We start from the raw sequence: 15,727 nt of genomic DNA on the forward strand, positions 1-15,727 counted from the left end.
ATAACCTTGTGCTTTTTTGTTTTTGTTTGTTTGCTTTCCCCCCAGAAACCTGTGTGACCAGTGGTGTCACTGAAATCCAGTATCAAATCCACCGTTATTAAAATAAATCAGGAGGACGCTGTTTTTGATGCAGTGTTATTGTCAGCCTAAAACTCAAAAGAGAAATTTCCCGCTGCATAATTGGTGTGCTTGTTAAATGACATAGAAACAGACTGATGGCCTCTTATAGCGTAGCCGTAGCCATTGTTTGGGCATGACCAAACAAGGGTGTGCATTGTCCGTATGTCCCAGCAGCAGTATAGACTGTGACGTCCAAAGAAAGAGCCTTCATAAAATAAAATAATACAAAAATAAAAAGTGCAATATAGAGGTTGTCACCCAGTAGCACTGCTGCACATGCTGACTCAACCACCTTCCATTTTCATTTCTTACTTGTGGCTACAACAAAATGGATGCTACAAACAGTAAAGAAATGTAATGTACATTGTGCCCAAATAAACCAGCCATCAAGAATCATGAAACAGCATCACAGCAAACCCTTTCACATCTATGTGACAGTCAAGCCACATTTTTAACATCTCCAATATGTGGTAATTAAGTGGCACAACTTATGAACCTATAATTAAAATTCATTGCAAATAGGGAGATGCTAACCTTCCACGGCAGCTGTATTATTTTGATATAACAAGATCACCACAGAATTGTGGGATCTTAAAATCTCATGAAAATCCATTTGGTCAGGCTTCAAGTAATGCGTTTGTGTACAGACCACCAGTGTCCAGACTAACTAGCGTCCTATGAGGAGCTACTGGCAGCAAATAAGTTTTCACTCTTCAACTTCCCAACTGGAATCAGCAATAGTTTGATTGACAGATGGTTAATCCAATCACCTGCCAAGTATTTTTTTTAATTGCCTGCCTTTTCCAAACAGTTTCCAATGATCGCTTCTTAGATGGTTCTATGAAACAAACAATCTGATGCGTCAGGTTAGGGAAATTAGGGAAATGCATCATGGAAGCACTAAACAGCTTTTTGATTAAAGAAAATATATATGATACATTGCAAAAGATTTATGGCTCCTGACATTGCTGATCAGGAGAGGGTCTACACAGCCTTACTGTGACTGAAACCATCCAGTGTAGACCGATGCTGCTGTTCTGGTTACACAATGTGGCTTTCGAATCCTCTTAGTCCATGTGATTTTGAGGGATAAGGCCCTTGGCGAAGACTAGCAGTAGTTCGCTATCTTGATTAGCAAGGTGCATGAAGAATGCAGGTTTAAGGCACTTCTGCATTGGAGAACACTTTTCAGACCCAGAGGTCGGCCTTTGACTGAACCGGAGTTTCGTACTCAAGTGGGATGGTCTTCAGAGGATTCAAACCATGATCAAACCCTAACCCTCATTGTTGTGCCTAAAGTCGTCAGTATGCTTTCTAATTGCCGAATGGTCGGCATTTAAAACGCCCTTCCTCCAAACATTTTCAATGTCAGAATTGGACCCATCCGGTCTACATGTGTTTTGTGGATCTGGAGAAGGCGTATGACCAGGAACCCCAGGTGATACTGTGGGAGATGCTGCAGGAGTATAGGGGGGGGCACTTCTGAGGGCCATCCAATCTCTGTACGCCCAAAGTGAGAGTTGTGTCCGGATACTCGGCAGTAAATCGGACTCGTTTCCAGTGGGTATTGGCCTTCCGCAGGGCTGCGCTTTATCACCAATCCTGTTAGTGATATTCATGGACAGGATATCGAGGCGTAGTCGTGGAGGAGAAGGTCTGTGACCTTCAGCGGTCACTGGATCGGTTCGCAGCCGAGTGTGAAGCGGTTGGGATGAGGATCAGCACCTCAAAATTCGAGGCCATGGCTCTCAGCAGGAAACTGGTGGATTGCCTACTCCGGGTAGGGAATGAGCCCTTACCCCAAGTGAAGGAGTTCAAGTACCTCGGGGTCTTGTTCACGAGTGAGGGGATGATGGAGCGATTTGCCGGAGAATCGGAGCATGGATGGATGGAGAAACGGAGGGTCTGCTCCCGATAAACTTTTGTATCTTATAGAAACCTACAATGATGTCCACTTTCACAGTGATTCCCCAGGTGTATGCAGGTGAATAAACTGGACAGGGTTGTAAAACTGGGTGGCAAAATGACCTGAATATAAACTTTTACCTTCAGGACGCAGGTATAGCCCAGGATGCAGACTTTAAGAGACATCACATCTTCTGTACCATGCAGCTGCTTAACAACATGGGCGTCATTTGTCTAAATTCTGCACCTTTTTAACTTGCATCTGAAGTCCTTTATTTATTTTCCATTTATGTTTTCTTATAATGTTTTTATGATGATCATGTTTTTATGTTATATTAGGCTTTGTGCTGTCACGGAAGGTTGTTGATGTTGTTTTGATATTCTTTTGTGCTCTCTGTGCAAAGCAAATTCCCTTCGGGGCAGTAAAGGTTTCATTCATTCATTCTGTCACAATTACTGCTTCTTCTCGTCCCTCTCTATGACAGCAAACTTTTCACCCCGCCCTCAAGTGTGGTCATTCAGAACAGCTAAATACTATTTTGCAATCCGACGGTTGGTTTCTAACATACCCAGGCTAACGATAATAATAAAGCAAAGATGCACTGTAAAATCATTTCCCAAACTTTCCGTTGTAAACATGTCGCACAGTTTACAGACCAGCTTCCTTTGACCTACCTTACCTGCTCAAATTGTGGGCACTGCTGGTGTTCCTGTGCAGTGAGGGATTATCATCTGTTGTGTGCACGGTTTTACATCCAAATATAGTAGTTTAGATAATCTTAATAAATCCTTGGCTTGTTTACAACCCCGTCTGACCGCTCATGTTTGAAACTATTTATATTGATGTTGCCATGAAACAAATCATTTTGTAATTCAATTTTTAAGGCAGTTTTCTAGACTTCTTTTTTGCTCTTAATTAAGCCTGCAACGTAACAAGTTACACTTCTTACATGTTGTGTGCCGCCAAAGAGAGCAGCCTCATTTAATACAAATTTCAAAAATGACTCTCAAAGTTAAAATAAACAGAAAGTCCTTCATCAGAATACCACTTGAGTTACCCATAAAGGTTCTTACTCATTTTCAGAAAGGAGAAGTGAATTTACAGTCAATGTTATTATAATTTTACTGTAAATGTTCAGATGTGCAATCAACACATTAAGACAACTGGTCCAGATGTTCTGATTTAATGCCCTGAACATAATTTGTAACCAAACTATCTCTCGCCATCTTCTCTCCAGACCTCTCAGGAGTTTATAGACAAGCTGATGTCTAAACTCGGGGGTAAAAATCCAGAGGAGACAGGAGGTTTCCAGGAGGCCCCCTTGGCCTACGACGCTGTGTGGGCTCTAGCTCTGGCACTCAACAAGACTGTAGGACCCCTAAAGGCAAAGGGTCACCGGCTAGAAGATTTCAACTACAACAACCGAGATATCACAGCTGAGATCTACCGAGCACTTAACACCAGCTCCTTCGAAGGAGTTTCAGTAAGTACAAAACCCAGAGGAGGGAGGATGTGCAGAAAGTGAAAAAGGGATGAGAGTGCTTGATAATAGAGTGGGAATGATGGAGCGGGATGTTCAAACATTAAAAGTCTGCCTTTTTTCTTTCAGGGTCATGTTGTATTTGATGCTCAAGGGTCTCGAATGGCCTGGACTCTTATTGAACAGCTTCAAGGTATGTCACAGTATGTCGCTGCTTTAAAATGTATTTCATTCAAATAAATCAGCCTGTTAGATACAATGTGTGACGTCATCATTTCCATCAAACAACCAGCTGCTGACACCAAATTGTCTTTGGCAAATTGCATTCAGCACTAATTTGCTGTATTTTATGTTGTCATATAGATAAACATGATCACTGTATTGTATTGTATATCACTTTTCATGCACACATTTGTAGAGCTTCACACAATAAAATAGAAAGGTTATAATTCCTGTTGTCAGACTCCTCTCTCCTCGGATCCCCGATTTCCTTTCCGCTTCCTCCGCTCACATTTCTTGTGTCCACGATGCGAGGAAAGGAATCGAGGATGTTCAAACTGGGAAATTAGAAAGTCTGTATGTGTGAGCCATGGGACCCCTGTGGTGGACCCCGCTACTTGCCCTATGTCAGCTTCAGCCCCCAACAATCACTCTCTGGCATAAAAAAGTATGGAATAGTAAAGAAATGTCTGTGGTTGTGAAACATTTCAGAAGAAAAGATTTGGGTCGTCAGAAACAGTTGGGTTCTCCTGGCCTAGGTAATCATTTTGCATCACAATCATCTTGCATTGAGATTTCATATAACCATAGTAACATACTGTATGTAAAGCTAATTGTGATGTCTGCAGTCAGCCGACTGTCCCTCAGAACTATGTCTTTAGTAAATGATTCCAAACCTCATGATTTGTGAAAAGGCAGAACATTCAGACAGTGTGGGAGGGGAGCAGTGCATCTGCTTCATGCAGGAGATCAGAGTTCATGTTCCATCATATGCCTGCAATTACCATGTTCCTTTTACTAACTGAACTTTAAGCTTCCAGATGTAAACATGATGTTGCCTTCTCACTTTGGGGGCTTAGTATACAAGGCAACATTATCGATTAAAGGACATTTTTCGTCCTTTGTCTACAGGGCATTATTATTTTTCTCAGGAACAACTACTGCTAGCATGAGTACTATGGACTGGGATCCACAGCACAGTCACTTGCTTACAATTTACTGACTCAAAAAAGTGCATTCAGTGTCAATGGAAGTGTTTTATGATGGATTTCTGTCCTGTTTATGTCGGGAAACACTAACTGTGTCTTTGTTGTTCAGCATAAGTCCACAGCCACTAAAACATTACAACTTCTCTTCCACAATAATCCAATTATTACTCCAAATGAACCCGCAGGCCAACCAGATTCATGTTGGATGGTTGCGTCACTGTGTTCTTCATGGAATAGGATAGAGGTGGCTGAGTAATCACATGGCAATGGTAGTGTCTTATCTGTAGTGAGGCTCTGGCTGGCTGGCTGCCTTTTGATCACTGAGCCTGTGTTCTTCTATTCAGACTGTCTTTATGTTTCTCTGACAGTCCTGAGATCTGGGACTATTAGAGGATCTCTGCGTTCATAGGACTGATTAACAGTGGAGCTTGTTTTGCTGATTTTCTTTGTTGGTGCTGGCCTCCATCATCCCACAAGGGGAGGGTTAGTGATGAGCTACAATTTGTTTGATGGTAATTGGAACCGTGCTGGCCCTGGGCAGTTCTTTGGTCGAGTTTAAGCTAAGGGGAAAGATAGACATGGAAATAAAATGCTCATTCAAGCCTCTTGTCAGCTTTTCAACATAAACATTAATTGGCTTTGCTACAGTCTGCAGAACCACAGTTGTAGTACTAAGAAGTTGTAAGGATTTGAAAAAGACAAGGAAATAGTGGACAATTGTGTTCCTCTGAAGACAGATGCTTCTCTGTCAATTGCTGCAGATGTATGTATGCAGGGAGAATCTGTAGCTACCTGGAGGATCCTACTGTATGTATGTGTACTACCTAAACTGTGACTGGTCAGCTTCAGCTGTTTAATCGTATTAATATGTTACAATGTAGTGCACTGTACAGTAGTGCAAAAGTGTGCATGGATACTTGGATATACAATAATATGATTTATATTTTATTATACTATTTTTATTGGTATTATAATTTTATTTTATAATACATCATATTATATATGTTTTACATGTTGCTATGTTGCTATGTATTATATTATATTATATTATAATATAATATACAGTATAGTAACTGGTAGCTTACCTGTTATGGAGAGAGAACCACTCTGCCACTGTGATTTGATTTGATTTGAGTCTTTTTTCCAGGAAGTAACAGTGTTCCAGGGAGTTCAGGCCTCATGTCTTTGGATTGGTTTCACATCCTGTATTATTGATGAGACTGTATCTTTGTAGTCCAACCCAACATTAGGCTTTATGTGCAGGCTGAATGACCACGTCATTTAACTTAAAATGGCTAAAAGATGCAAAGAGCTGCAGAGCTGGCTTTTAATTCTATATGAGCCCTGCATAGATTCATGTTAGTTGGCTGTAGGGATAATGTGTTATGACTGCTGGAGTGGAGTCCAGTGTTAGATGTGCCTGGGGTGTGCCTCCCTGTGCTAGGACACTGGGATATTAAAGTGTTGGATTTCATTAATGAAATATCTCATAAAGTGTATTGGTTCTTAGAGCAGAAGAACAAGAAACAACATTTCCCAGAAGAAAAACATTTGTATTTGAAGTGAACTGCATACTTATTGAGGCGCTGTCTTTGTACAAGTGAAGCTGCTTTACTGTAAACAGTATACAGTGTTTTGTATGTTTTTTCCAACAAGGGATTAGTCACAATATTGCGTAGTACTTAAAGGAACAGTTCGACATTATAGGTCATTCATTTCTTTCAATTGTACAAATTGTATTAAATAATTCACTGGGATATAACTATGGCTGGATATTGTTTCAATACAGCTATCATAATTATACTTTTGTGATACCTTATGTTGAGAAATACAAAGATTATTTTGTTCATAACGCTTTACCATTCAACACAAAAGCTCAAATTCTCAAATGTTTGACTTCTGTTGTCCAAAATTGTGTTTAGACAAGCTGTGCAAGAAGTTTGTCTTTATAAAATACAGTATAAAATGGGCAACTGACAACTTTTCCTATTTAACAGTTGTTGATACTGCTATGCACACATTTCGGTTGGTATTGAGGTTGGATACCAAAGTCTAACTGGTGGAACATTCATTAGAGTCAGGGACACAGGAGCCCAGTCTAACCTCTCTCTCCCTCTCTCTCTCTCACACAGGAGGGAGCTATAAGAAGATTGGATACTACGACAGCACTAAAGGCAATCTGTCGTGGTATGGGAATGACAAGTGGATAGGTGAGGAACATTCATCTTCCTCAGATCCTTTATTTTCCTCTTTCTTACTGTCTGTTGCAGTCCTTCTACCTTCTAATCTCCTGTTTTATTTGACCCTGCAGCTTCACCCTCTCTCCCTATAATTCCTCTTTCCTTCCTCCTTTATTGCACTCTCCTCTCTCTCTCCCTCCCCCCTCCCACTCTTTACACACAAGGTTGGCTGTGAATGTTCATCAATCAATCAGTCAGGTTTAATTTAGCATGTGACTTTTTACAGATCACCAGACACCCGAGTGATGCAGCAGCAAATATAGCCAAAGTTAAGGGCTGTGATGGGCAGATGTGCTATGGAGCGACGATTGTATTCCATTTTCTGAATAAACATGAGTACCACTTCAAAGCCATGACAGCAATGCAATAAATAGAAGATGCTAGTTGACAGTCTAAACAAAACAGGAGAAAGCAATCTGGGTGATGATGTAATGGGATTGGGCCCTGTGACCTTGACTTTGAGAATTAAATTGCTTTCCCTGATCGGCACACAGGGAACTATGTGTGCGTCCATGTCAGTTCTGTCTCTTCGAGCTGACAAGATGCAGATCTAAAAGTGGTTAATGCTCTGAAAACTGTGCAGGATTTAGCACGTCTGTGAAATTGTAAACAAATCGAGTGATGTAATGGTCGATGGCAGGGAGGGGGTGACGGATACAGATCGACCTTCAGTTGTTTATTAACGAGTGCTGTCTCAGACACAGCTGATTGGATTTCCTGTCAGTATTGCATCGATTGTTTCAAGATAGGGGAGGTGGGAGTGACCTGGGGCAACTATTCTAGAACTAAACAAGGTGAATAGGTGGTTACTGATTGGCAGAGGTGGTGGAAGCATTATTTGGGAAATAATATTACAATGTTGTCAGTGGTTATTTCGAAGGACCATAGCAGTGCTTTGGAATGTCCATTTTGTCCCTTTAATACAAATATATATATATATATATATATATATATATATATATATTCTGTAAATCCTCAAGTGATGTCCATAATTTACCTCACTAGAAGAGATAACTATGTTTAGAATATGTTTTGTTATATTTTAGTTAGACGTCTTCCTGTTTTCTGATCTGCTTTGGTTTTAGATTTAAATTACAAAGTCAAGACTTCCTCCATGTTTACCTGTGCACATAAAGTAAAGTAAGAGTTCTGGGCAGAGTGGTGAGTCTGACAGGACTCAGGTAATAACCCCAAACCCTGAGGGACATGATTGAATACTGGCTTTATATGGTGTTATTTGAGAAGTTACAGTATAGGACCATTCCAGTGCCTTTAGTACCTCCCTACAAATCATGTGTATTTTATATAACTGCTAATCATTTCTGAAGGTACTCAATAGTGTGGTCATTTTGTCCTACATTCTAAACAAACCAAAACGTTCTATTCATTTTAGTATGATTTGGAACTATCTTAAGGTGTTGCTTTTTATAATCCCATGATCACAGCAAACCATTTCTCACCAATCCTCTGAAAACTAAGCTGCTGATTCTGAAGTGTTGACATCTCAGCTGTGAAGACACGAGCCAAGCTGTAATGTCCCCTGGTAGTGTCTGACGTCACTCCTGTCTACTGTGACTGAAAAGCTGTAGGCACTGATACATTACTGGTGGTGCGGCAGAAACTAGTTTTTGTAACCAAGCCAACAGACGGCAAGGTCATCGTAGTGGCCAGAAGAAGTGTCAGTGTTTTTGGTGTTTGACCCTGCGGTCATGCTGCCCTTAGTGAGACTGTCTGGGCCATCTGGACTGTGTTTGGAAGTCAGCAGATGCTCTTGGACAGTGGACGAGCTGAGTAATACGTTACAAAAAGCCAATTCCCTTTGTGTGACAGCCAGTCACCCAAAGGCACACGATGTCCTCCTCTCTTCCTGCCACGATGGATGTTCAGCAGTGTCCTTCCTGGCAGTGAACACCACAAATAGCCAGGGCAGTGACATGACAGAATCATGCCGCCAAGGTGACCAGGACTTTGTTATAAATGGGTTGCTACTTGCTAATGTTTTCAAGATATACCAGTTCTCTCCTCTAAATCCCATTTTCTCCTCCCATCTCACATTGATTCTTTATACTTCCCCTTCCTTTCTTTACAATCCATTCTCCCCTAATCCCTTCTTCATCTTCTCGTCTCTTTGTATCTTTCTAACTCTTCTCAACTCCATTCGCCCACCTTCATTTCCCAGTATTTGTCCACAATTGCTTCTCTTCTCCTCACTCATTCTTTTGGTCTCCTTGACAACCACTGCTGCATCACTGACTCTCTCATATTGCCTGGGTAACCTTTCTGGGGGCAGTCGCCATGGTAACATACTGTCCCGATTCCACCATGTGCTAGTGTTGGAGAACACATTTTCCCAAATAACTCTTGCTTACACACACACACTCTCTCGCTCTCTCTCTTTCTCTCTCTCTCTCTCTCTCTCTCTCTCTCTCTCTCTCTCTCTCTCTCTCTCTCTCTCTCTCTCACTCCCCCTCTCTCTCTTTCTCTGTAATGCTAGGATGGTATCCTTCAAGGTTACAGGAATAAGAGTCTACTGCCTGCTTGTGGCTCTGTGAGACTGTACTTGGGCACTGCAGTGCTTTGAGCTTAATGAAAACATTTTCATGCTAACATGTAAACCATGTTCACCATCTTAGTTTAGCTTGTTGGCGCTTTACATCAGGGTCAGCCTGCTGAAAAGACCAATTAGATGTGTACTATAGTGACATTTTGCTTTTCTTATTAAGTTTAAAGTTTTAAAATGAGCAGGAACAGTGTCATTGCCCTCTATTGTACATACAGGTCTGCATAATCTTTTCCAGAACAAGTTACCGTGACAACTACTGGCCAGATTTAAATTACATTTGGTAGCAATCGCCCGGTTTCCAAGAGGATTCTTTATAATGTTTCTAGAGACCCCATGACCTTTCCTCTAGTATAAACACAGGTCAAAATGTCTCCTTGATGTATAATCTATCACCTTTAATCAGACTCCAATCCAAGTTCAAAGATGTGTATCTTTGAAAAGTATTTTGGTATTAACGTCATGATTCAATTTGATTTTCAAGACGGCTATGCCATTGTTAGACTATGGAGTCTTGATTTGTGGATATCAACAGATCATTGGTTTTATGCCCTCACAACTGTCGATTACACTTCAAATTCTTCTTTAAAAAGATAGGCTACATGGTATCAAGTGTGATATAATCACCATATTGTTGGGGGAATGTACCACACTAAGGTTTTTTTGTCAACGACAAGTTTGTTGTTTACAGGGAAGGCAAAATGTTGCCACACGGTGACTTCAGGGAAGCGGGATTTTCCTCTTCTGTTGTTTCTCCGTCATCTCCGAATCCGGCAGTCGCCATGGTGTCTCTGAAAGTGTAGCTGCAGCCGTGTCATCTTTGAGCTGCAGACTGCCGGTTGTAGTCCATTTATGCTCACAAGATTTTATTTGTTTTGGTATCAGGAGCAATGTAAACTGGAGTGGACCACTGCATTTAATCCAATCCTTGTGCTTCCTCCTCCTATGTTGAGGAGTGTATCTCTGTCACAGCCAGAGTGGGGTGCACTCACTCTGTGTCACCCTAAATATAAATTAAGGCATTACACTACAGTGGGTAGGCCTCTAAAGATATGCGTCAGCTTGACGGTAATTTAAGATCATTTTAATCCACTTTTAGTTTAAAAAAATCTTTTTTTTATGGTGTGTTCCCTGAATATGACATGTATCCAAAAATGGCTGCTGTATGAATAAAGAACACCATGCTTTTGAAGTATGATTCTCAAAGTAATCCTCTGCATCAGACTCTGAAGTGTGACACCTAAGATCCTCAACTGCAATACAAACCAGCACATTTGTGAGGCAAAAGAAGCTACTGATACTATTCTGACGGCATGGCTGCTTTTAACATCTCATTCAAACATGCCAAGGCTCACAGATCTTGCACTGCATTGCCGAGGGCTTCAGATGCTCTAATACCGCAGCAAAGTAGGCAACACTGACACACATACACATGCTCTGCCATGCATGTTGTAAATGGAATGTAAATTTAATGGAAGCTAAATCTCATCACATTTCTGCTTTAGTTTAGGAAAGTAGCAGAGTATTTCTGGTAAAAAAAAAAAGAAATAAAACAAGACTAGAGACCATAGTGGGATTAGAATGGGGGGGGAAATGACTTCCTTCTCTCCAAGCCTCATTAGCCCTCTTGGAAAGGATACCTTTATTCAGGCTTGAAACAGCCGAAACGCCTCTTCAACATCATCCACTGTCACCTTCTTGGGCAAGAGACAAGGGAACCTGCCCATAAAATACACCAGAGAAGAGAATATGGCCGTTTGGTATCTATTCATGTCTACCACTGCAGCATGTTGCAGCAGTTTATGCCCTAAGGGGAACTTGGAGATCATGTAATCTGCTGTTGTTGTGAAGTAGTCCTTGCGCTTCTGAAGAATTATCCTAGCTGAAGGTTACCTCTCAATGAATACATTTGTTTTGTAGCCAACGGATAAGTCCTCGTCAGTCAGCTGGTGTTCTCTGTTTCTGTAAAGAGCACTTCCAGCTGCAAAGCTAACACAGTTAATCTATGATATTCCTGCTTTTCAACAAGATTGTAGATGCCTTCTCCAGTAGACATTTGAGCAGCACTACTACTATTTTGCCAACATTTGGATCATAGACACGGAAAACCACGGGATAAAGCTTGACATCACCTATGTCTGTGACTGAAACATTGTCCTTCAATTTTGACGTTTGAGCACGGATTGATCATTGAACACAGTCACATCCTCTCGCCCCCTCGGAGTCCTGCGCTCTGTCCGCCCATCAAGTGCAACAGCTGGATCCAGGATGCCACGATGGAGCCACGCAGTCCTGTAGCTGGTTTAGCCTGAGTCTTGTTTTCCTGCTACCGGACATCAACCATGAGCATTCTGGGAAGTGGAATAGCGTAACTGGGTTAGCTTCTTAGCTGTTTTTCAGCCGGGTTGCCATGATTTCTTGTTCGATAACATCTTTGTAGAGCGGTAGCCAAGACTGCATGGAGTGGTAACAGTTTGCAGCCCTGTCACTGCTAATCACTGAGTAGCACACAATTTACACATACAGTAGGTGTACAAAACGACACCACACAAAAGCAGCCCACATTCTTGATACATTGAAAACATCCTGAGGTTTTTTTTAAATTAACTTTATTGATTTATTTTTTATACACAAATTCACAACAGTGATAAAGCAGTTGTGGGTGACAGTGCCATGTTATGGGAGTACAATACAATACAAAACAACAACATACAATACAATGCAACTAAAAAGGACAACAAAACAAACGAAAACAAACACAAACAGTCTGCTTTGTCATATTACCCATCTCACAGAAAACATAAAACAATTAATAAAAAAAAAGCCTCACCTTCAGGTCAAAATTAAAATAAATAAATAAATAAAAATAAGGTTATTAATTAATTATTCAGAATTGCAAGTTGCAAAGCTAAGAGTTTGGATAGTAATTTAAAGTATACATTCAGCAGGCTGATGGGACGAAAGGAGGCACATGACAGGGGGTCTTTATTATTTTTTAGAATGAGAGAGATTGAGGCCTGAGTGAGGGTCAGGGGCAATTTAAGAGAGTCAAATGACTCATTAAACATGTCAATTAAAATGGGGGCTAATTTGTGTAAAAACTTCTTATAAAATTCAGCAGTATAGCCATCTGGTCCTGGACATTTGCCACATTGCATGGATTTAGCTGCTGTAGTGAGTTCTTCAACAGAAATCTGAAATATCGAGAGAGTTAAAGAAACTATCCAAGTGTGAGGAGTCAGCTGTGCTTTCAGAAGTATACTCATTATTAATTTCCTTAGGATCAATCGTTAAGCCGAAGATGTTCACATTTGGGGGATTTGGTGGGACGATAATGCCTGTCGCAGTGGATAGGCTAGTAAACTGCTGGCCTTGTCCCCATGCTCGTAATAAGTATATCTGGATTTCAGTAGCATTTCCGTTGTATGATCCGTAGCTAAAACCTCAAACTCAGTCTGTAAGGAGAGGCGCTCCTTGTATAAATCTGGAGGAGAGGTGGCATAAATTGTGTCCAGCTGTGCAATGTGTTTTGTTAATTTTCTAAGTTTCTCCCTCTTAGTTTTCCCATAGCACCGATGCGGATATATCGGGACTCTTATTTACACTAAGAAAAAAATCTACCTGCGCGGAAATAAATTCCACAAAGTCTTTATTTGAAAGTAAACGGTTATTGAAACGCCATGGAGCACGGTTGTTATCAGATCCTGTCAAATGTATATTCATAGTGACATGGTCAGAAATAACTATTGCATTATGTGAAATTGATTTTACAGATGGAAGAATTCTATTATCTAGTGAGTGAAAGTGTGATTTGAAAAAAATGAATAATGTGACGCCAGGGGTCAGATATAGCAAATTGTTCTTTGAGGAGAGAGTTCTCCGGCCTGACGTAGAATCTCATTGTGAATGTGAAAGTAGAGTACTCTTACGACAATGGCCGGGGTGTATCTCCCTCTTTGGGCTTGTCCCGCACCATAACATATAACATCCCCCTGGACCATCCACCTCTAAAAACAACAGGAGGCACTGCTCTAAAGGAAGTCAATGATTTCAAATACCTGGGCTCGTGGGTCAACTCGTCCGAGCAAGACCTTAAAGTGAGGAAGGCGCTTGCATGGAGGGCTCTGAACGGCATGACCTGTGTGTGGAACTCCAAACTCCCCCGACAAATGAAACTTAGCTTCTTCCATGCAACAGTGGAGTCTGTTCTCCTGTATGGCAGTGAATGCTCCGGTGAAAACTCGGGCAGTCACCTTCTCACGCTCAGCCCCCTGGTTCACTTCAGAGCTACGGAACATGAAGGCAGCTGGGCGTGTACTGAACACAATCTGGACTCAGTGTTCATAGATTAGAACACCAAAAAGCCTACTCAGAGTCACTCAGAAACGCACGGACACAGTTCTACTCCAATATCATCAATAAAAACCCTGGAAACTCCAAGCAGTTGTTCTCCACCATAAGTCATCTCCTCAGGCCACAAACTCTTTCACACACCGACACCACAGAAAAGCAGTGCAATAGCTTTATTACTTTCTTCAAGACTAAAGTCGACACCATCCGCTCTTTTCTCTCCGGCTCCTCCGCTCAGTCTGTCCCTGCTGTCAACCCACAGCCTGGGATTTTCCCGCCTCTTCGCGTCTCTCTCAGCAAGAGGTTGAGGACGTCATCTGCAGGATGAAACCTTCCACCTGCGCACTTGACCCTTTTCCCACAGCCCTGGTAAAATCCAACATTTGTGCTCTAAGCCCCCTGATCACCAAAGTCATTAACCTCTCGCTCCAGACTGGTCATGTCCCGTCTTCTCTAAAAACTGCCGTCATCAGACCTCTTCTCAAAGAATTCACCTTAGACCCGGATGTCCTCACATCCGGGCCCATCTCCAACCTGCCATTTTTATCAAATGTATTGGAAAAAGTAGTTGCAGCCCAGCTTCAGGACCATCTCAAAGCCAACTGCCTCTTTGAGAAATTCCAGTCCGGTTTCCGTTCCGAAATAGCTCTGGTCTGATGGCGGCTGACGCTCGCTCCCCATCCTCCTGGATCTGACTGCAGCGTTTGACACGGTCGACCATCAGATCCTGCTTCAGCGCCTCCACTACACCATCGGACTCTCTGACTCCGCCCTGTCAGATGCTGAACAACTCATCCACGCCTTTGTCTCCTCAAGGTTGGACTACTGCAACGCTCTCCTCATCTGGATTCCAAGCGGGAGCCTTCAAAAGCTCCAATATATCCAGAACAGCGCCGCTAGGATCCTGATGAGGGTGTGAAAATATAACCACATCACACCCATTCTCCACTCCCTCCACTGGCTTCCTGTCGCATTCAGGATCGAATACAAAACCTCCCTACTTACCCATCAGTGCATACATGGAAACTTTGCTCCACCACCGCAGGACCAAGCTCCGCACCATGGGCGATCGGGCCTTCTGCTCAGCCGCCCTGTGGAATTCCCTCCCAGAACACCTGAGGGCTCCACAGGCCACCGACTCCTTCAAGAAGGACCTAAAAACCTTTCTTTTCACAAAAGCCTTTCCGTAAAATCCTATGTCTGTTGTTGTTGATGTTTTGTTGTTGTCCTGCATTTTAGCCCCTTGCGATTGCTTTTAGCTTTGAAAGGCGCTTTCTAAATACAAATTATTATTATTATTATTATTATTATTATTATTATTATTATTATTATTATTATTATTATTATTATTATTATTATTATTATTATAATGCCTGACCCTGAAGCCCACCCTGCAGAAATCCCTAGATGGGTGCTACACGAGAATGCTGCGTGTGGTACTTGGCATCAACAAGGATGAGCATGTCACCAACACGCACTTGTATGGGGGGCCGCTAAGGGTGGGTGAGAAAACAGCGGTCAGGAGAATGAGGCTGGCAGGTCACTGCCAGAGACACCAAGAGCTGCCAGCCAGCAAACTTGTGCTGTGGGAGCCAACACACAGGCAAGGGCGTCCCGCAATAACATACGTGGATGTACTCAGGAAAGATGCGGGAGCAGAAAATACTGGCGAGCTAGCCAGATACATGGAGGATCGGGATGACTGGAAGCACCGATGGAGGGCCCGTCTGAGGACGACCTAGTAGTAGCAGCGTGCGATGGGCTCGATCTAGCAGGGGCCTCTCATCCAGTCAAAGTATTTCCTCTAGTAGTTTCACAATTTGGTAGTTCGGATTTTAGACGAGCAGAAGACATTTGGGGTGT

General features: G+C 42.1%; 1 protein-coding gene across 6 annotated transcripts in view; it reads left to right on the plus strand.

Annotated features, from left to right (window-relative positions):
* The window catches only part of gabbr1b (gamma-aminobutyric acid (GABA) B receptor, 1b), a 138,312-nt gene that overhangs the window by 90,857 nt on the left and 31,728 nt on the right, over window positions 1–15,727 (plus strand). For all 6 annotated transcript variants that reach the window (XM_029442596.1, XM_029442599.1, XM_029442597.1 and 3 more), the window contains 3 exons: window positions 3,264–3,509; window positions 3,636–3,699; window positions 6,847–6,924. In XM_029442596.1, coding sequence (XP_029298456.1) covers window positions 3,264–3,509; window positions 3,636–3,699; window positions 6,847–6,924 — 388 coding nt within the window. The remainder of the gene's footprint in view (window positions 1–3,263; window positions 3,510–3,635; window positions 3,700–6,846; window positions 6,925–15,727) is intronic.

The sequence above is a fragment of the Cottoperca gobio genome, chromosome 11, assembly GCF_900634415.1.
Source record: "Cottoperca gobio chromosome 11, fCotGob3.1, whole genome shotgun sequence".
Lineage (NCBI taxonomy): Eukaryota > Metazoa > Chordata > Actinopteri > Perciformes > Bovichtidae > Cottoperca > Cottoperca gobio.